This window comes from Lissotriton vulgaris, chromosome 9, assembly GCF_964263255.1.
Source record: "Lissotriton vulgaris chromosome 9, aLisVul1.2, whole genome shotgun sequence".
NCBI classification, from domain to species: domain Eukaryota; kingdom Metazoa; phylum Chordata; class Amphibia; order Caudata; family Salamandridae; genus Lissotriton; species Lissotriton vulgaris.
Window position 1 is genome coordinate 942,539,649 of NC_141697.1, and position 22,797 is coordinate 942,562,445.

Below are 22,797 nucleotides of genomic sequence, written 5' to 3' on the forward strand. Positions count from 1 at the left end.
AAGGAGATACTCCGAGAGAACTGATTTAATGGATTGTCCTCTATACTTTGTTAATCAGTGTGGGTGTGATTGTGCCATTTTTTATTTTATTACATTTTAGACTGCATGTTTGAAGAACCGAGGTTTGTTTGAACCACGTGCTGCCTAATCAGGGCCGGTTCTAGGATGTTTTGGGCCCTGGGCAGAAAAGGAATGTGTGAGGCCCCTCTAAATTGCAGAGATATGACGCATTCAGGGCTGTTTGCATCTGAATAGATGCCCCTGCTCCTGAAGCTGCAGCCCCTCCCTCTCAGTCACCTTCAAGCACCTCTTAACAGCTCATCAAGGGCTGGAGGTGTGAGGGTTGCCATCCCGCTGTGACGCTCCAATGCTGCGGGGTATCTGAGTTTTGGTGCAGCATCGGAGTCTGTTACACCTGACCTCAGCAGCATCGGAGTCAAGATGGGAGGTGGGTGGTTAAAATTACGGACAAATGGCGTCCGTTAAAGAATTCCTCACGGACAACAGACAGATGGCCGAAATTACAGACTGTCCGTGAAATTAACGGACGGTTGGACACCCTAGCTGGGATTGGCCTGAGCAGGCTTGTTTTCCGCTCCAAAGGGTACTGGGAGGTTACGCCTGCTATTCTCTCCACCTGGCAGTGCAGCTCAGGCTGGGGAGATGTTAGTGCACATGACGGTTTGGCCGTCCTGAGACAGACAGCCAAACCGACATGCGCACTGAATGCAGTGCCACAACTCCTCCTGTGACTGCCCCCGCGATGGCCCCGCCCACAAGACACAACAGGAAAGGAAAAATAAAACAATAATAAACACGTTTTGTTATCGTTTTTGTTTTTCTAATTTTGAGGCCGCTGGCAGTTGGGGACGTCTCTCCGCCATAGCGGAGGAGCCGCCACTGTTGCCGAGATTCAATTTTATCCACTAAAATTAATGGAGTGGCTCCCATTTATTTTAGGTCTAAGTTTTGACAGCAAACCTTGCAATAAAAATAGAGTGGTCTTTGGATCCTTCTTTATAACCATTGAATTTCTTCGACAAGCCACTTTCAGCTATTGGCTTGAGACTTTGCCCATCCGAGTATTCATCCCTCCCCTAATCATGTTGGCTGATTGGTGTAACCTTCCATCTCTTCTCCAGTACTTACATTGAACTACGTGAGTGACTACTGTACAACTAAGGAGCTTTCAGTACAACCCACCCTTTGTTTCTCCTCTAGCTCCAAGTTGCCAATGATGCATGTGTTAGCAGATTAACCCCAGACCTGTTGGCTTTGCTACTACATATTTTGAATAGACAACTCCAAATAAAATAAACTTGTGCTCGTGTTTCGGTAGCTGGCTCCAAAACTGGTAGACATGCAGACACTATGAAAGTCCTACACAGTGGTACCTGTCTGACTGAACTTCAAGACTCAGATTCAAATTTTGCTTGTTGCCCAGTGGCACATTCAGTGGCAACCTGCACGGGCAGGAAAGGCTGACATCTGACATTGAGTTTCATTTAAGCATTCAAGTAGTGGCAATACTGATCCTCAGTCCTAAGACACTGACATGTCCAGGATAATGTCCTGCACAGCAGGACATAAGAGTCTTTTAACCTTCCGATGTCCAATATTTTTTGTAGCCTCATATCTTTTGTATCATAGACCACAGCAGCTATTGTGAGATCGTCAATATTCAAAATAAACTAATTCCACACCAGGTAAGTTATCAATTTGGAATACTTGTTGCGACTGTTGTCATCACACAACCAACCCCTGACCTAGAGGTGTTGGTTTGCAGCTTATTTAAACTGGAAACGGCAAACCATCATCATCGCCTTACTAAGCTATGGTGTTGCCATTTTATGCGTCCAACCATGTGTAGTTACTTAACCCAGAGAAGGCATTATCCTTCTCCTGTCTAGAATCAGGCTGCACTAGCTCCTTTTGTACAGCAGACTGTGTACCCTTTGTGTAGAAGAGTAGGATCTGCTTACTATGGTTACCCCCACTTTTTGCTGATGTTTCACTGTTTTTCGACTTTAGTCTGGCTGGGGCCCTGCCAACCAGGACCCCAGCCTAGCTGCTTACTCTCTAAATTGATTGCATGTACATTAGGTACACTCCAGATTGGTTACTGGGTTACGCTTGTGAGTCCGTAGTATATGGTACCTTGGGTACTAAGGGTATAGGTACCCCGGAGGCCTACCAGGGGCTGAAGCATGTATTATGCCACCCCTGGTGGAAGCCTTCCAAAATGACACCACAGGTCTGCTACTGCAGCCTTGGTAGGGTGGTGCATGCACCTCTTACTAAGATATAGGTTACCTATATCTAACTTTAATCACTGACACCTATAAATCTACAAATCACTCATATGGCAGGCCTTATCAATCCTGAAGGCAGAGTGCTTGGTTTTGTGTGAGAGGGTGCCCATGCATGAGCAGGACCGCTCTGCAGCTTTCGGAATCTATTCTCTGTAGCTGTTCTGTGATGCAGCCAGACCATATACTTTTAAGTGCATTATACCTCACGGTTAATGCTAGCTTTGGAATGGCTGCATGGAAACATGTTGTGTTTGGTGTCAAACACTTTGGAATCCTATCCCCCCACCAGTCCTGGTGGCGGGGGTAGAATTCCACCCTTCTAGAGGGAGAGACATGTACACACTGACCTAACCAGTAATAGTTTAAAAGAGCTCCAGCATCACAAAATGGATGCTGCAGCCACAGAAACAGGTCTGACCTCCTGCTGCTGGACAAAACTCCGGCAGGGGAGGTCTGGACATCGGTTTCCTGTCACAGGCCAGGGAGATGTAACCACCTCCCAGTCAGGCTTTAGTGTATTGGGGCTGGGTGGGTGCATTCAGAGAATGCTTTTCAGACAGTGCTGGGGACACACTTGGTGTCCCTGTGCATATCCCAGTTCAAACCTGGTTGCAGGGGCACTCAGCCCCTGCTCTGGCGTGAAACTGGACAAAGGGAAAGGGGTGTAGCCACCCCCTTCCTAGATCCTCTCATAGGTGGGTCCCCAGAGTATGTCTAACCCCCTTACTTAGTAAATGTATGGGACCCCAGTCCTTAGGACTTCAGATTACACCTGGACGAAACTTTGCAACATATATCCTGGAACTTCGACATTCTACACGACTAGAAGACGGAAGAATCTCCCTTGGGGTCAAGGAGTGACTTCCCTGTTCAAACAGGCACCAAGGAAGCATCTTGCCGGTCTGCATTTCCGAGGCTCCCGCCAGACCCGAAGTATTTGCGACTCAGGAAATGTACTTCCGGACTTCTCAGAGGTCGACACGAGATCCCAGCAAAGCTGAGACCTGTAGCCCTCACGAGTGACGCGGGACCAGAACTCCTGGACACTGTGCACATTTGCTAGTGTATCCACTTCCAGAGCTTTCCCAAAGTTGTGCATTGGGCTACGTGTAGTCCAAGCCCAGAGCACCACCTGCACCGAAGATTGTGGGCCTACACTCCACGAGTGTTCCGTGAGCCCGCTTCTAGCATTTCTGCTCGAGGCCCCTTTGCGATCCCTGGTCCGTCGACTGGTGGGTCCACACGAAGGTAACTCTTCTTTTCCTTGGGCTTCCCTGGTTGCTCCAGACGTGCCCTGACTCCCCACCAAGGGGTGAGTCCATCAGACCTTGCTGGTCCGCACCAAAGCCAATCTCTGCTTTCTGCGTGGGTTGCTGTTGCCAAGGGTTGTTGGGTCCAATCCGGAAACCAACACCGCAGCACTCGACATCCTTCGTGGGATACCTCGAATCCAGCACTTGGTCGTTGTTGATGCCTCCTGGTCCTCGTGGCTGAAGAGTCAAGCTTCACCTGAAATCACCCGACATCGGTGGGCATCCATTCAGCGCCTTCCTGGTCACTGGCTAGTAACCCAGACTCTGTCCCCTCTGCTTTCAGGTTCTTCACATCTCCGATCCACCCTTGGATCCACCCGGACACTTTCCACTTGGTCGCCGGCAGCACTATGCAGCAGCTCGCCATTGGTAATCGACGACGAAACCCGACACAAAAAGACACCTATGCACCTGGCTTCCCTGGGTGAGGTAACTCGAGTACTCTAGTGCTCCCGTGGGTGTTTACTCTAGAACCTCCTAGTTCTAAAGAAGTTTGCTCCAAGTCCTCTTCTAAGTGTCCCTAATCTTTAAATGTCCAACCGCGACTTTCCCCATAGACGTTAATGGTGGTTCGCGGCTGTGTTTAGACACAGCACGTGTCCCCCGTGGGTCCCCTCTATCACTACCTTGGGTGGTTTCTGGTGGCCCCACCGGTTCTAAAGTCTCTAGGCCTTGTATCTATGTCAGTCGTGGTTCTTATACCACTTTCTTAATATATGGTTTGGTACGCCCCTAGGGCTCAAAGTATATTGTGCTAATTTACTGTGTGCTAATTAATTTTACTGAATGTACTTTTGCCTCTAGCTTCATAAAGTGAAGTAGTGTGGCTCACTGGTTAGAGGTGGCAGACCCGAGAGCAGAGGACGGCCCGGGACCAGGGTTCGATTCCCGGCGCGGCAGGTTTCTGGACCAGGGTCAGCGGACTCGATAATTCTCTCGCCTCGGTGCCCACTCTGATCAGCGATCACACTCGGCAACTCTGGGCACTAGCTTGCCTCATCTTCACTAACGGCCCCACCAGACCGCCGGGGATGCCTGGTCTCACCCTGGAGATACCCATTAAGGGACCATCTCTCAGGGAAGCCAGGAAGGGTTTCGCAGCGGTCGAAGCGCCTTGGGACCCTACGGGTAAGTAGTGCGCTATATAAATGCCAATACATTTACATAAAGAGACTAGAGGGCTGTGTTTAGAATAAATACATATCTTTTATAGATATACCTGGTGTGGTTCTCCTTTCATTTGGTCATTTGTGAGATTATAGACTGGTAAAACAAGCTGCTTTACATTCCTTCAAGACTTAGCCTGAAGGCTGCTCTCCACAGCTACCACTAGGATAGCTTTCTATATAGGTTGTCTTTAAACCTACCATCAATAAGGGTTGTTTGGACTGGTGCAAGGTGCCCCCTAGAATAGTGGACAGCATATACCAGGCCAACTTCTCACACTTAGTTTCATTAAACCTTGCTTATCTGCAAAGAAAATTGCCTTCCATGCTGATGCAGCCATTTCACATCCACACAGTTTTTACCTCAAAGGCAATTCACCACCCAGAGATGGATGAAATGATGGAGGTGTAGGCCATAATTGAGATACATTGGAGTGGAGGGTTGAAGGGAGATGGGGACAGTGATGTAAGTGAAAGAAGGGAAAAGACACTATGTGTATGAGGTTGTATGGTAATGTATGTGTTCCGTCGATATTCATGTCTGTCTGTGTGTTTGGAAATATTATTAACCGAAGCAGAGGTGAGGCTCAGGGGGTTACATGACCCAGACAGGACCCGTATTCTGTGAGAAGGAGGACTGCGTGTCAGATGGCAACACCCCAAATAACCACTAGGTAATTGGAAAAATAGTTTAGGAAAGACAGACCATGCTTAAGAAGTTTATGATTTTTTAAGGAATAAATATCGAAATGATTCTTTGTATCTTCAGTTGGTTTTTATTGAGAACATCAAGGTTAGAGCCTGATGTAATACAGAAACTGCTGACACATCTTTCGCCCCTAGTGGTTGGCACGTCTAGGGCTTTCTCAAGGCATGATATACAAAGAAACAGTGTTCCAGTCATAGTTGTAGCATTAATCTCAAAAGAAATCCAAAAGAAAGTCTCTGTGGTCATTGCCAATGATACGAAGAATCCTTTGGACATTTATTCCTTTAAAAATTATAACGTTCGTAGGCAAGGCCTGTCTTTCCTGAACTCCGTGTTTGGAAATGTGTTTGTTCTGTCTATATTGATGCATGTGTATATGACTATTTGTATGTGATCTGTCTGTATTGAGGTGTGTGTATGGGTATGTTTGTGCTCCGTAAGTGTCCCAGAAATAGAGTTAAAGAGTATGGAGCGTGTCTGTTTTGAGCCTTGTCTGTGTGTATTTAGAGATTTATCTGTTCTGGTTATATTGATGTGTGTGTGTCTTTTTGTGTATGTGATGTATGTGTTCTGGCAACATTGAAGGTGTGACTGAGTGTATGGGGATACTTGTGCTCTGTAGGGGTCTCAGAAATTCAACTGAACAGTATGATGCATGGTTTTATTGAGATATGTGTATACGTGTGTGTGAGAGAGTGTATGTTCCCCATGTGTATTGAGGTGTATCCGTGTATTTATGGCAGTGTATGTGTTCTGTCTGTACTGAGGTGTATGTGTATGTATGGGAATGTTCGTGCTTTGTCAGGGTCCCAGAAATAGGATTGAGGAGTGTGGTGCACCATTGTATTGAGATGTATCTTTGTGTGTGCAAATGAATGTGTTCTGACTGCATTGAGGTGTGTCTGTGTGTGTCGGTGAGGGTGTATGTGAACTGTCTATATTGATGTGTGTTTGTGAGTTTGATTATTTGTATGTGATCTGTCTGTATTGAGGAGTGTGTATGGATGGTTGTGCTCTGTAAGCGTCCCTTAAATGGAATTGAAGATTGTGGTGTGCATGTGTATTGAGGTAGGTCAGCAGAACGTAGTACTAGTCTCAGTGGTGGTACAGCAGGAGGTGCTGCAAGGCAGATTTGAATTGCCAATCAGTGGCCTGCGTTCTCTCTTATTACGTCAGGGTACAAGCCCGATGTTGCGTGCACATTTTGGTACATGAGTTATGGGAGGTGGAAGATGAGGAGGAGGCACTGGGGTTTGATGTTTCTGGGTCTTGGGATACAGGAGAAGTGGTCAGTGAGGGTTTTAGTGTCAGTATGTTTAAAGTTTGGTACACGGGCGAAGTTCGAACACGAACGTCCGAAAAACAAGAGTTTAACTAGGACAGCTGAGAGGTTGTAACCTGGGAGGAAATGTCTGTCATCTTGGGGAAACCCCATCTCCCACCAACATACACGTTTCCTCCCTCCTCTCTCCTTCCCTCATTGCCGCTTCCTGTAGCAGGATGGCAACTTCCACAGCATAGCCCCCAATTCTGTCTCCGCGGGGAGCAGCACAGTAATTACAGCCTTCATCTAGCCCACTCCATCACCCGGCCCTTCTCGTGCAGGTAGAGGAGCGTGGGAGGAGGGGCAGCCCCAGGCCCGCGCGCCTTCTTCGTCCATTTGCTACCCCGGAGAGGGCCGCTTGTCTCCGGCCGCTGGTGCCAAGGCCTGGCCTAGGCAAGCTCTCCTCGAGAGCCCGTTTGGCTGCTTTTATCTCTCCGGGTCTCCTCAGGTTAAGGCCCGCTTAGCCCTGCTGTAACCCAATCCGGTAATTAGGCGGTCGGAGGCCAGGAAGCGGGTCCCACTGTTTCTAATTATAGTGCGGAGTCGCAGCGGCAGTGCTGCGCGGTGTAAACACTGCCTGGTGCTGTGCCTCAGAGCCGCTCTCGGTAATGGCGGGGGTGGCGCCCACCCGTGAGTCACCCGAGGTGTGAAAGGGCTCGGGTTGTTTATGGAGTTTTCCTCGCAGGGGTCATAACGTCACTGCTACGGTCTGAAGCTTGAATTGATCGATGTCTGACAGGCCTGCACCGCTGTGCGCGCGCCGCGTATCTCCTCTGCGTCTTAGCGCTTTAGCACTGTCTTGGCGCAGGGTTCGAGACCATCCTCTTCCACCCTGGGCAGCCGGAAGGCCAGGCACTCACAGGATGCCCATGCACGTTTCTGTTTTTTCGATGCACATACCCTGCACGACTAGCGAGGTGCCCTGGCCGGTGTTTTTGGTCGAAAAGTCATGGGATGGCTAGTGCTTGCCATGGTCAAGTGTTAAGCATTCGCAGAGTGCAGTGACGGCTGGTGAAGTTTGAGAGTGGTGAGAAAAAAAATATGGGACAAAATGAGCTGGCTTTCATAAGATTGTGTACAAGAACTCTCAAAATATTTTGGAAAATTCCTAACTTTGGGGCCGATTATGATCGCGGTTTTCCCGCATCCTCCGGGCCGGTGAAAGCCACCGCCGGCCCGGAGGATGCGGGAAAACCGCTGCGGAGCCTCCAAAGACCCACCGCCAAATTAGGATGGCTGGTGGGTCTTGAATTCCGTCCGCAGCTTTTCCGCCGCGGTCGCCTTCCGACCGCGGCGGAAAAGCACTAACATGGCTGGCGTTGTCTGATAGATCCATATTAGGATGGAGGGAATCACATGCTTTTCCGCCGTGGAAAAGCATACGGATCTTCACTGCGGAGGCCCGTTGCGGGCCCCCTAGGTGAAGGGGGGTGGGGGGTGCACATGGGGGGTAAGTTGGTCAATAATCTAACCAACCCGTCCTGTACTGTACCAGCCATCCCGGCCTCTCAGGAATTATGTGATTCTTTGGCCCTCGCATTCGAGGAGAAAATTAGGACCATTTTGAATGGGCTCACGGTGCCTGGGCAGTCTGTACTGTCTTCTTCTTCCCCCTCGGATCTTCCCCGCTATTTTGGACCCGAATGGGATGACAACAAGGAAGAGTCCTCTCAGCTGTCCTGTTTTCCTACTCCCTCGCTGGAGGAGTTTTGCGCCCTGGCCAATGGCGTGTCCTCGGGCTCACCGCTTGACCCAATGCCACACAAGATTTGGAAGATATTCCAAGATGAGCTGTTTCCCCCGCTCCATTCTATCTGCTGCCAGTCGCTGATCACAGCATCAGTCCCAGACAGTTGGAAGCTGGCAATAGTAACACCATTGCTAAAAAAGGCTTCTCTGGACCCTCTATGCTCGGCCAAATATAGGCCCATCTCGCTCTTTCCATTTGCGATAAAAATTATTGAGAAGTGGGTCACGAGAGCCTTGTCCACCTTCCTGGAAGCCAACTCCTGCCTGGATGCAGCCCAATTTGGCTTCAGACCGGCCCATGGCACAGAGACCGCATTGGTTACCGTGTTGGACGATCTACGAACGCGTGTCGACAGGGGTAAGTCAGCATTTTTAGTGCTGCTTGACATGTCGGTCGCGTTCGACACGGTGGACCATGCGGTCCTACTGGGTCGCCTTCGGAGTGTGGGAGTAACGGGCCTGGCTTTAAGATGGTTAACATCTTACCTCTGCAACAGACAGCAAGCTGTGGCGCTACCACCATTTCGATCAGCCACACGACAGGTGAATCAAGGTGTCCCCCAGGGATCAGCGGTCAGTCCGATTCTTTTCAATTTATATCTTCGACCCCTGATAGATCTGATTAAGTCATTTGGCATATCAGTCATCAATTATGCCGATGACACTCAATTGATTTTCTCATTTGAGGGTACTGAGATAGTCTCGAGGGACACCTTTCACCACTGCATGTCGGCCACAGCAGAGTGGCTGCGAGTTAACTCACTTCAATTTAATGGGTCAAAAACGGAGGTACTCCACTGCTCCCTAGACCGACTCCCTCGCGCGCTACCGAATGACTTCTGGCCATCTTCCATTCTGGGCACGGTGGAGGCTGCAGAGTCGGCCCGCAATTTGGGAGTTCTGTTTGAGCCTAACCTACAGCTTGACGCCTCTGTAAATAAGACCGCGGCGACCTGTATGGGCCTGCTTCGTGCCCTACGTAAGATCTTGCCATTACTTCCTCTGGGAGCCAGAGCAGAGGTAGTGCGTAGTTCCATTCTCAGTAGGTTAGACTACTGCAACGCACTACTTCTGGGAGCCCCTTAGACCTTGATCCTAAAGCTGCAGAGGATTCAAAACATGGCTGCTAAACTGGCCCTTTCTCGTCCACGCTCTGCTTCTTCTTCTGCAGCACTAGCTGATCTTCATTGGCTACCTGTCCAGCAGAGGATTGCCTTTAAGGCTTTATGCCTCGTCTTCAGGGCTCTGCACGGACTAGGACCGATACCACTTCAAAATCTTTTCTCTTGGTATCAAGCTGCCAGACCTCTGAGATCTTCCTCCGCGTTCCTGGTGAGGATTCCTAGGATTAACAGAGTGAGGATGGGCGGCCGTGCTTTTAGTTTCACGGCCGCCACGTTATGGAACACCCTTCCTCTGGCGCTGAGGAGTAGACAAGATCTGACCTCCTTCAAAAGGGATCTTAAGACCCACCTGTTTCCAAGAGCATTGTAGTGCACTGCACCTGATGGTTAGATATGGTCTCAGCGCCAGGATACCCTTTGGATGACAGCCGCGCTTAATAAGTATAAATACTACTACTACTACTACCCCCCTGCATTTGTATGCAGAAAGCGGCAGGCACCGCGCGGTGCCTGCCACTTTCTACATACAAATGCAATGCATGCATTTTTAACATTGCTGCAGGTGCAGCTTGAAGCCGCACCCGCCGCAATGTTAAAAATAGAGGATGTGACCGCCAGGGTGGCGGTCACATCCTAATTGCACAGGAGGGAACGCCGGAGCCCATGCAGACGTTCCTTCATCCTCGGTGATCGCGGACGGACTCAAGTCCGTCCGCGATCATAATCGGCCTCTTAGTAGGAAAGCCTGACTTCCTTGTTTAGCGATGTGTGGGGCCAATTCACAGAACTAACTTAAGACAAAATCCTAAACTTACTAATTTTGGTATTCACAGAAGGCATTTAGTAGTAGTAAAGTTAGGATTTTGTCTTCAGTTAGTTCTGTGAATCGGGCCCTGTGTTCGTTAGCCTAATTTGGCAGGTTTCTCTGGTTGCAAAGACAGAGGACATCGGTGAGGAGTTGAGAGTGGACTCACAGACCGCTGCATGCCTTCCTCCAAGTCTGGACCGCAATTGCCACTTCGCAAACTGCATCAGGGGCAGGGTTACTGGAATTATGCGGCAAAGTTGGCTAAGTTATGTTGCAAGTAAATGGAAATTATGCAGCGTAATGCAGAACATTTTGTGACAGTATTATAAGTATCACTGCTTTATTAGTAACTTTTGATCCATTTAAGCTAGATAAAATCTGCAAATAACGCAGCAGATCATGGATTATGTGACAAATGCAGCAAATCCTTAATTATGGGGAAAGTGGTGAAGCCGCAGAATCACATAATTCCAGTGGCGCTGATAAGAGGTTCACAATGATGGCACATAGTGATTTCAAATGCTGGGATGGAGGTCGGCTCTCCATGCACACGTCCATCCCAGTGTTCATAACAGTTCCACAGATCTATCATAAATATTCATGAGGCAGCATGTTTGCAACTCTTTTGTGAAGTCATTTTGTGGTGCAAAAGCTTTGATCATCTTTGGGACTTGGACGGGAAAGACTGGTCACATTGCAACGCAGAAATTGCACTGCATCTGCCTCTCTTCAGAAAGGGGCACAAAGTGGTCCAGAGTCTCCAAAAAGCCTTCTAGGTTTGTGCACTGGTGATTTGTATCCAGCTATCTTATAACAATTTTTTAATGCAATGAATTGATTTCATGTTTTGCTTGTATGATTTGTTTACAAATCGAATAAAAGCTTTTGAAACTGTATCCAGCTATCCCAAATTAGTCATGATAGAATAGCAGACAACACGTGAGTGACATCCCTCAGCTTTTGTTGGATGACTGCTAGTGTTGAGGTCCGGACCTGGACCGCCTCTGTTCCCCCTTTAACTATGTTCTCTGCAGCATAGCAAGCAGGGGCGCAACTTGACCCAAACTGCTGTGGGTTGGGGGATTGGCTAACACCCAGAAAAGTTGGGGTGGAGCCATTTTCAGAGCTGAATCAAAATTACTTGTGGAGGCTCCCTTCACTTTTCTGGTACAATGCCATGATACAGGGTGTCATTGTTCTCAATTAAATGCAGCCAAAAATGTGTTTTTAAGTACACTGGCATATGTTATTGATCTCAAAATAAGAAAACTTAGCAATGTTCAGGGTTCTCCCTAAAGGAATCTTAGCAGCATTCGTATTGTTGTGTGACATATTAAGCCATTGGACCTGGTAAGGTGCGGAATTTCAGGTCCTACTCTGTTGAGCCATCAGAGGAAGTATTCCACTGATGGAGTCAATGGAGAGTCCATCCCCGGAATACTTAAGGTATGCCTGTCTCTAAAGAAGGCAGGCGGAGCAAGGGCTTGGTGGGAGGGTACTTCGTCACATTTGCAACAAAGTAAGTTGACTGCTAAACTCTAAATCAGGCCTTTGGTACATGAATCAACTTTCATTACCGTCAAGAGGAAGAATGCCTCATGTCCAAGGTTTGTAACACACACAATGCTGAGTCTGTATTTCCATCATTCTAAAGTGCGTCTCTGAGTTTTAGCTGCCAGCAAATATTATTTTTCTTTTCTGTACATATGCACTCCCAAGGCCTGAGATGGAGCGCAGGTTTGGAAAGATGTTGACTGTACAGACACTAAGAACCCAAGGTGCCAGAATAGCACATAATAAATGCCAAAACTTGCATCATACCCTTAAACATTGATATCTGTAGAATGTTAAGTAGTAATGCACTTTATAGAAACTATTTGGCAACATAGCTTGTACTCAGCTGCACTTTGTGTCAGCGAAGGCTTGCAGATGGCATAATAAGTGTTCTTCAAATTAATTTGTGTATGGGGTTAGGTGGAATCATACATCCCCTACTGGGATCTATGTTTGTCCCTATTGTAAAAAGTTTGAATTCCAGCACTCCCAACCAACCTTTATTCCTTCCGAGGTCGATAAAATGAATACCATTGAGGTGGCCAACAACAAATATCTGTTGTTCACATTTTGTTTTATGAGATGTAGGAGTAATGAAGTAAGACTTACCAAAAGGTCAGTACTAGCTTAACAGAAGAAAGAATGATAAATGCACGAAACTGGCTACTAGCAAGAGGGATGGGGTTCAATCCGAAATAGTACTGTAAAAAGGTTCTGTCATGAGTATTTAAAGTGTAAGGAAATGAGTGAGTAGCAGCCGTACTAGTTTCTGTTGTCTAGGAGAAAGCAGGAAAGTTAGAGGAATAGAGAAACACAGCAATTTCAAACTCATTTGAATTTCAGAGACAGAGCACTGGCTCCTCTGAGCAGAAACCAAGAACTGCAAGATAGTAAGTACCTCCTCCTGGCATTTTCTATTTCAAGAAGTACCATTTCTATTGGGTGAATCCATGGTCATCTCTAAACTTGGTCATCCTTTTAATTATCATCCTTTCCTGTAACTGGTCATCTTCTATTTCTCTATTCTCACCTCCTTCTTTTCTCTTATTTCCTCATTCCTGCTCATTCTCCCTTCTTTTCCATCTTTTATGCCTTCATCTGTGTACATTATCTTTCCATCTTTCTCACACTCACTCTGTGTAGCGCTCTACTCTTTACATTCTTCTTTTTTTCTGTCTTTCGTCTCCTTATCTCGGTATGCCCCTGTCTCTTTTTCCATTCTCCTCATGTTCTTGTCTGTATCTTCTCTGTAAATGTCTACCATTTCTTTGACTATTCAGAGGCTATTCAGAGGCTTTGATGCACTCTCAAAATCTATATGACCCCTGTTACATGCAATGCAACATGCCTTCAATAGGTACAGTGCATTTAAAATGTGGTATTGAGTAAACGTTGCCAAATTTTATCAAATATAAAAAGCTGCAAATCCAGGACACCTGGTCTTGTAATTTATGGTTACTGCACAAGCCTGGATTGTCGAATCCAGCAAAGCCATGCCCATCAATTACCACAGGCATGTCTGTCAGCTACTGATCATGCCTAAGAGCATGAGTTGTGAATTTGAGAAAGCTTTGATATTACAAATAACCATAACTGACAAAAATGTATGTAAAGGATTTTGACTAAAATGCTAAAATTTCAACCCATATCGCACTATAATGATGTTATAAAATTAAAATCTTCATAATTCATGGCTCTTGTATATGGAATGTAATCAGTTGGAAGCCTAAAGACTAGTATGGTAAGCTACAATATACAACGGTATGCAGGACTAGTCCGTGGTGTGTGCCACACAAAATCATATTGAGTGAGTTTCCGAAAAGTATGAGGTGGGCTGTGTGAGGCTGTGATATTCACAGTGTTTGAAGGCTCTAGTAGGATGTCTCTCACATTTGTAAAGGTTCCTGTAGAAGACATTCTTGTGCTTTACATTAAATATTACTCATTTGGGCTTCTGTGAACAATACAGTATTGATCCGGCACAGTTGGGTTTCAGTTACATCCTAGCTCAGTTTAGTAAGGAACATTTTTCAAGATTTCCTGTATAATTCACTTTGACGTGATACTACTCATTGGCAGCTATTATTATTTAAAAACGGTGGGGCAGGTCACAGCGCAATGCCAAAAAGACTTACCCATGATGAATGTCTCTCCTAGGAGTCCCGGGTGATGAACAGGAGGGTGGTTCACGACTTCCTGTTGTGCCAACAACCAATCCTGGAGCTACTCTTATGCTGTTTTCAGCATGAGCACAGCTCCAGCATTGGTTGCAGCAGGCTAACCCAGCACTCATTTTGAGGCTGGGGGCCTCTGCCAGTGATCCCCCAGCTGTTTCACAGCCCTTGGATTCCTGAGTCTACAGCCCACATGTCGGATAGGTTGGCTCTAGACAGTCGGCCTATCTGACAAGGGCACTGGCAGCAGTCACAAAGCTTCTATTGACCCCCTCACCCCACACACACACACCAACGCTGGCTGGCACTGCAGCACACAGAATAATAAAATGTATTATTCTGTGTGTTTACCTGTGTCGCTCACTTCAGGCAGGGCGACGCTCTTCCGCTCATTAGGAGGAACCGCCATTGACTACTTTGTCTTTTCAGGAACCAATCAGCAATATTGCAGCTGCGTTGTTCCCATCCCAGATGTGTAAATGTAGTGCAGTTGCACTCATGATTTTGTAGGGATGCAGCTGAAGCTGCATCTTCATTACCTAAAGGATTCAAGAAGCACACCCGGTTTAAATGCTGTATGCAGTTATGGACACAGCTTGACCTCACGTAGTTACCTCTCAGATTTTTCCAGGTCACGAGATGGACAGAGGGTGTTGTCAAAGCTCCAGGAGACAAACAGGGACAGGCCCTGGTTTCCCTGCAGTGCTAGTAAGGTCAGGGACCAAAGGGGATCATCCAACAATGATGCTGGTGATAATGCTTCCTGTGGGCCCCGAGTGATGCAGACAGATGTAGGCGTTTTCCCTTAAGACCAAAACTTAAGTTTAATCTAGACAAAATCCTAACTTTATGACTTTTGGTATTACGAAAGTCGGAAAGTTAGGATTTTGTCTCTGATTACTTTTGTGAATCGGCCCGTAGCCTCTTCTTTTCCTGATTGGGCCCCAGAGGCCTATGTACAAGTGGCGTCAATCAATGTCCTATGGTTGCCACATTTTATTTTTATATGGACTTCATACACCTAGGTAAATGTGATATCTCTTGATTTTCCTGGGACGGTATCTTCTGCTCCTGAGTGGACCCAACAGATACCTGATTTATTAGGGGTGCTGCTCCTCCACTCTGCTGTGTGCCACTGAGGCTCATATAAGAAATGTGTCTCTTGATTTTCTTGGGTCACACAATCTCCAGTCCTGAGTGGATCCCATAAACCCATATATGAATGGGATCACCTAATCATCTTGCTTTTGTGCTCCATGTAAGAATGGTGTCTGCTGATTTTCTTTATTCATGCCCTTCCTTAACGTAAGCTCCAAACCTACACCTACTCACCAAGCACAAAAGGGCAGTTCACCCCTGCGTCACCATAACAAATAATGACGATAAGCATAGTAGGGTAAGTGTGGGAAAATGTAGCTCTGTTTCCCACATCATTTTGCTTCATGACATAATTAAGCACAACCACAAATTTACTACCGCATGTTTGAAGCAAACCTCTGAACCTCACACACCGTTCCAAAATACTTCCATCATAGACTAGAATAAGAAGCACACACTCTACTAGACATGCATAACAACCCCAGTCAATGTTTCATCATCACCTGAAAAGCCCTTTGAGTCATCATTAGGGGTAGAAACCTGGTATATAAATACCACTACATAACCAGGGCAACTGGAATTATGCGATTCTGCACTGCAGCCTCTGCTTTGGTCACATAATTATTGAATTGCTGCATTTGCCACATAATCCATCATCTGCTGAATAATCTGGAGATTTTACCAAAAATCCTTCACAGAGGTTAACTGTTCATATTTCTGTTGTTTATTGCTGTATTTGACTGTTAAACTGGTACTAATGAGGTGAAATGTTTGTCCTGACAGTATTCCCATGTGTAATAATTATAAAAGAATTAAGTAATACTATCAAAAAATGTGCCTCATTGTGCCGCATAATTTGCCTTTTCTTGCTACATAATTTAGTCAACCCTGCCGCATAATTTGGTGCTCCACTGCCTCATAATTCCAGTGGCCCTGTATATAACATAGTACCCTACAAGGACATTGACAAAGCAAATTAAATAGATTTGGTTATTATCCAGTGAACATGATATTGCACTGCATAAAGAACGTGGTTGGAAATCCTTTTCATCAACCATCTGGCACTAGGGAACTGAGCCTAAACTAATGTCCATGTATTCTAATGAGTGTAAATCGGACAAACTAAGGTTGATTAATTCTAACCAAAAGACACGTTTTGAGACTGATAGCTGCGTACTATGCATTTCTCTTTTACGTATCATTCACTGAATACAGCGTTTCTATTACCAGACAGGCATGGTGCAAGGATTATTGTACAAACAAAACACAAAGAGGGCCAGAGGAGGTTTAGAGACCTGCAGGGGTTGACTCCCCTACTCAAAACCCAACACCACAAAAAACCTGGGTCTATAATGTACTACATAAGAGGTGTGGCAGCCTTCTTCAGGACATTATGGATACTACTACAAAGTGTGCATAACCAGTGAGTAATGCAAAATAAAAGAAAATTGCCAATATACAAAACCAGTGGTTGAGTGGTAATCCACTCAGTCAAGAGTCCACTTGTGGATATTGCCTGTGAATGTCAGGTAACATGCCTCCACTGTACCTTGGCGCAAAACTCAAGGTGACATCAAGTCCTTTATGACTAGATGACAGGCAGCGCAGATTGTGCCGAGGAAGGTGATCACCTCTTATGACGTGCCCAGGCTGAAACATGTCGACCTATTTCTCACTCTATGACAGGTTTAATCCCCTCCTGTTATAGTTTGGTTCTTAATCCTGGTCCAGGGGCGCCCTAATAAAGTCTATTGCGCACCCTAGAACTAGTTTTACTTCACACCCGTTTTTGCTTTGCACCCCTCATAACACCCAGCTCACCCAAGGTATTTAGTATACCTCTTGCTACCAAAGAAAACATCCCTGAGCCCCTCATTCTCAGAGAGGGGGTTGTAGCCCGCATTATGACTAGGTTCATAATACGAGGAGCTCCCAAACGCCACCTCCGATCAGCCAACCACGCCCTCGCCGCCGTCCCCCGCATCCGAAGAGCGACTACAGGAGGAAGGTCCTTCTCCTACCTGGCCGCCAAGACCTGGAACTCCCTTCCGACTGACCTGCGCCTGACCCAAGACCACCTCTCCTTCAGGAAGAAGCTGAAGACCTGGCTGTTCGAGCAGTAGCGGCACCCCCTCTCCCCCCCCTCTCCCCCCCCCCTCCCCCCCCCCCCCCCCAGCGCCTTGAGACCCTACGGGTATGTAGCGCGCTTTACAAGTGTCATTGATTGATTGATTGATTGACCTTATGATGAAGCATGCCACCTTCGAGTGGATGAGGGAAACTGTCCTTTAAAAGGGACACTCCATTAGCATTCATCCACACATTCTAGACACAGTGGTTTCTTTTTGTTGCTGGCACATATTATTGGAGCCACAGTCTATTGTGACTTGTGGCTGTGGACTCCTGAAAATATCAAAGAAGGGGGGGTGAGAATGCACACCTGTTAATCCACTTTACATCCTCAGTATTTTTTCACAACACATCCGTGTGCGTGCAAGCCCGGTTATCCGTGATCTGCCCAACCACGTGCTTGTAGAAACATCAAAAGAGTGAGGCGAACAGACGCCTCAATCCGGGTGCACAGCGTTGCTTACTTTTGTCACAAAAGTGCCATACATTTTTCCAGTTTTTCACAGTTTTATTCACATTTAATCCTTTTCTTCTCAATACATCTTTGTAGTTACTCCAATCACATGAGAGACACTTGTACACCTTTTCCTTAATGCTTGCCAAATGCCCATCCAGGCCTTATTCTGCTCCCGTGCTTCAGAATAAGGCCTGGATGGGCATTTCGCAAGCATTAAGGAAAAGGTGTATAAGTGTCTCTCATGTGATTGGAGTAACTACAAAGATGTATTGAGAAGAAAAGTATTAAATGTGAATAAAACTGTGAAAAACTGGAAAAATGTATGGCACTTTTGTGACAAAAGTAAGCAACGCCGTGCACCCGGATTAAGGCGTCTGTTCGCCTAACTCTTTTGATGACTCCTGAAAATAGCCATACATGCAGCTTCCCTCTCCAGTATGGGACTCCTTGAGGCCTGTTCCTGGTAGCACATTAAGGCAGCTGTACATCACTGAAGGTGCTTTTGAATAAACTCAATACAGTTGAATACTCACATCAAATAACATGACGATGCATTATTATGATTTATATAGCGCAATGTTTAAAAATTAAAAAAGCACTTGAAAATGGGATTCAGTGTTTTTTAAACGTTTTCTTCTCATATTCTACTCTGTAGCCATTGTTCCGCTTTCAGTAACACTAATTTTTGATGTAATAAATGTACTGTATTGTGTTGCAAGTGCATTTATGTAGTGCTAACTACCCCTTATGGAGCAGTATGGTTCTTTACAGTAGGTTGCACAGTACTACCTGAAACCATGGTTAGTGGTTAGCCAAGTACATGATGGTTATTAGTTTTAGTCTTACGCATTCAGGGAAGTAATTCCATGCATTTTTGTCTGTTTCTTTTAGATACATTACAGGGAAATACTTGAGGGTAAGGGCGTCATGGCATCGTGCAGGTTACTGAAGAGGTGGACAGAGGGGCTAGAATGGATTGGTATTGTTGGGTTACAGAGTGAGGGCGTTGTGATTTCTGTAATGCAGGTTTCATGATTAGGCAGAAAGATCAGGAGCAGCAGGGAGACAATGAAGGCTTGATGTGCCATAACCAGGCTTTAGAGGAGAGGCAAGACTGAGGTGCTGGTGGTAGGGGGAGACCGAGCGGCCTGGATGTCAGAGTGGTGGCCACCCTGCCTAGGACCCACACCAATCCCATGCCAGGAGGCGAGGAATCTCGATGTTTTGTTCGACTCTAACCTCACCTTCGGACCTCAGGTCAACCATGTGATCGGCTCATGCTTTGGGACTCTTAAGACCCTCAGGAAGGTCTTGGAGTTCCTCCCCATCAAAGCCCGCCAAACACTTGTGCACGCCTTAGTCACCTCCAAAATGGACTATGGCAACCTGCTCTACTTGGGGACCCTCGAGAAGAACTTAAACCGCCTGCAGGTTTTACAAAATGCCGCAGCTCGGCTGGTCCTCAGACGGCCCAGAAGATCAGCTTCAAAATCCGCGCTTCAAACACTACACTGGCTCCCGGTGAGAAACAGGGTGAAATTCAAAGCACTATGCACATGTCACCGGATCATCAACGGCAGGGCTCCCCTTCCCTTGCAGGACCTCCTGACACAATATGAGCCAGTGCGTTCTCTTAGATCATCTGGCACGGGACGCCTGGCCATTCCAAAGGTGTCCAAAGCCAGGATGGGTGGCAGGTCCTTTAGGTACCTGGCAGCGTCCAGCTGGAATGAACTCCCTGTGGCGCTTCGCCTGGAACCCTCAGAGTCCACTTTCAGAGCCAAACTGAAAACACTTCTCTACTCCCAATAGTGTACCATCTTCCACCTCCCATGCCTGCTCTAGGATCTCAGCGCGGGGACACGCCGTCGGCGTCACCATGCGCTCTACAAATCTCCCATTATTATTAGGTCAGAGCAGTGTCATACGCTGATGGTAGGCTCAGCCCATCCCTGCCATTACTCAGTCTCCAAGCATGGAGATACAACTTGTGCAAGCCCTATTACGTGGTAAGAGCAGTGTCAGAATCGGAAGGGCTGCCTGTTGGTTGTAGGCCGGTAGGAGCCCTGCGCTGCTTCTGTTGAGGTCATGGCGAATTCTGCCCCGAGTTGGATAGCACAGTGGGCTGCAAATCCTCCTCGTGCATTGGCATCAGCGTTAATACGAAGGGAACCGGCGCAGGGTTTGGCGCCGGAACCATAGTTGGCACCGGAGCTGAACCTGATGCACTTTTGAGGGGCAGAGACCACATCAAGGGTAGAGCCACTGGCAGAAGTATGATTGGAGGCCTCTGCAGATCCTTGGAGCCTGAAGGCATGCCAGAGGGAACTAGTAAAGTGCCAAAATATGCAGCATGACCTCTCTGAAAGCCTGTACTTGAGGTGATGTGGATGAAGGACCTGGGAACATGGGGTATATCGGCACTGGACTGGATAGCCACTCTGATGGAGATTGGGAGCCAGACGTGAGGACACATAAACAACCTTGCATCCTCTCAGGATTCCAAAAGCGGTGGGAAGCGCCTCCTTCCTAGTTCAATTACATATGCTTTTTCTTGGACTTAGCTGAAGACTTCGACTGCAATGATGATCTGCCACAGGAACGACTTAATGAGCAGAAACAGCACCTTCCTTTAAATTTCGACTGGTCATGCTGTGGAGTACTCTTATGTTTGACGACGTAAAGTTTGGCCCTCGCGGTCCCTTATGGACTTCGGATTCATCTGGGCGCAGTCATCACAGGTCCTGGGATTGTGCTCAGATCCCTGGCACCAAAGACACACTTCATGAGGGTCTGTCACAGACATCTGTTCGCAACATTTCTTGCTTGGCTTCAACCCTGTTGTTTTTTAGAGGTGACATTTTCCCTTGGACATTGGAAATATGATGAAGAAAGGTCTAACGACCATGGAGATGATCCTGGTCCTCATCTGATGGCTTCCACATCTGAACGTCATTAGTGACGACCCACACCGATGCTACTACCGGCAAACAGAAATGGTGCTTTAAAGTTTCTAGAACCAATCTGACTCCTGGGGAATATTCACATGCTGAGGAATCTGCTGTTAGAAGTATCTATCAGAAATATACGTACTCTAACATAATTCTTTCAGATAAAGCCTTTAGAGAAAACACTAAAGAGCAGATTTACTAACATTTTGCTCTGGGTCTGTGTCACAAAAGTAATGCAAATCGGCGCAGAATGTGTATTTGAAATTAACTTTCCAGCGCAAAACTTGTTTTCTGATGTAAAGCTGCCAAAAGTAATGCAAAGTAGTGCTTGGGACTGCTTTGCATTCATATGCGTCACAGGGGCATTCCATTGGTGGTATGTGAATGTTCCAAATGCAACCATCCATGGTTTTTTACACAAATCCCTATCTATTAACAATAGTAAACAGGGTTTTGCACCCAAAAATAGTTTGAGCTTGGACTTTAATTGGAGAAATTATTTTATTTCTCCAAACCTTTCTGACTTTGCATGTATTCTACTCTGTACAGCACATATCCAAAGTTGAAAACATTTTAAAGTTTGTCTTGGCACAGTATTTTATACTGGAATGGTACCCTTCCAAAAACAAATCCTATGCTAGACATGACATAGACAACTTTACACCATGGTGCAGAGGTGTGCGCATGCTGCTATGCAGAGTGATTGTACGCCAGTGCTTGGAAGAGAGGAAGACAGTGCCATATCTCAGGCGATATGGTACTTTCCTGCTCTCTCCCCCCTCACGCAACTCAGTGCAGCATGCTTGGCTGCTGCATTGCGCTGCATGACATTTTGTAAATCTACCCCTAAGTCTGCCTTCAGGACTAAAGTGAATTGTTAATATGAATGAGGTAAGACTGAGGACCAGTCATTGGCTCGGGGGCTTCTACTATTGCACCAGCAACTATTGACAGATAAACTGTTATATTTACTCTTGTTAGGCTTGGCTTCCTTGCATAGCAGATTCTCTAAGTTTTCTTCTGTCTTCTCAATCCTGGCAGTAGGCACTGCAGTCACACGAATTACCTGTACAACATATGAAAATAAGTATTTCTGTTCCTCGAAATAAGCTAAAATAATCAGTGTTTTGACAGTTGACATAATTTGTTTAATGAAAATACATAGTAGTGTGTTATCTTTGCTCATACTCTGATTTTCTGTCCCTAGGTTGACTGATATTGTGAGAACTGTCACCCAAAAAGAGATCCCGGCCCACCTGAAATTCCTGGTCTTTGAAGTTGTATGTAGAGATGAAGAAGAGGAAGGGGATGATCCAATAATCCCCCCTGTCCGCTATCAGTTCCGCTGAAAGTATAATTATTTCGGTGCCTGTGGGGAGGGAGAGGCCTGCTATTGGGCTGTAAAGGTTGTAATGGGAGAAGTTTGTTTGAATGTCTCACTGTACATTTTTGTCTTTGAAAATCTAAGCAATTTTGGAGAATTATGAGCAGACAACTTTCACTCACCAAAAATAAATATATTTTTTCCCATCGTATGAGTTTGGTGCGAACATAAGTTTATTGAACATTGCCCATTATGTATAAAGAGGCCACTACCTCGCCCATGACCCGTTTCGACAACCCACACTCAGTCTTGATCACATGAATGGGCTGCATTGATTTTATGTTTTTTTTAAGGCTACATACACCACCTGTACTACTAAGTAAAAGACATAGAATACATCTGGGTCTAGCCAGCGCCATATAAAACTTCTAAAATGAAATGAAATGAAATACTCAATTGCTTTTTTGGTACATCCTTCTCACACTACTCTTGTGCATCAACATATACATAAATACATTTAAATGACTGTCTTGTCACTGCTCATGTGCAAATCCATGTATTACGTATTGGTCACACCCTAGTATTTAACCTGACATATTATTTA

General features: G+C 46.3%; 1 protein-coding gene across 2 annotated transcripts in view; it reads left to right on the top strand.

The window, feature by feature from the left end:
- Positions 1 to 22,404, top strand: part of UBA7 (ubiquitin like modifier activating enzyme 7) — a 1,262,833-nt gene extending 1,240,429 nt beyond the window's left edge. For both annotated transcript variants that reach the window (XM_086938795.1, XM_086938796.1), the window contains exon 25: positions 22,077 to 22,404. In XM_086938795.1, coding sequence (XP_086794921.1) covers positions 22,077 to 22,218 — 142 coding nt within the window. In that variant the 3' untranslated portion in view covers positions 22,219 to 22,404. The remainder of the gene's footprint in view (positions 1 to 22,076) is intronic.
- Positions 22,405 to 22,797: the final 393 nt, after the last annotated feature.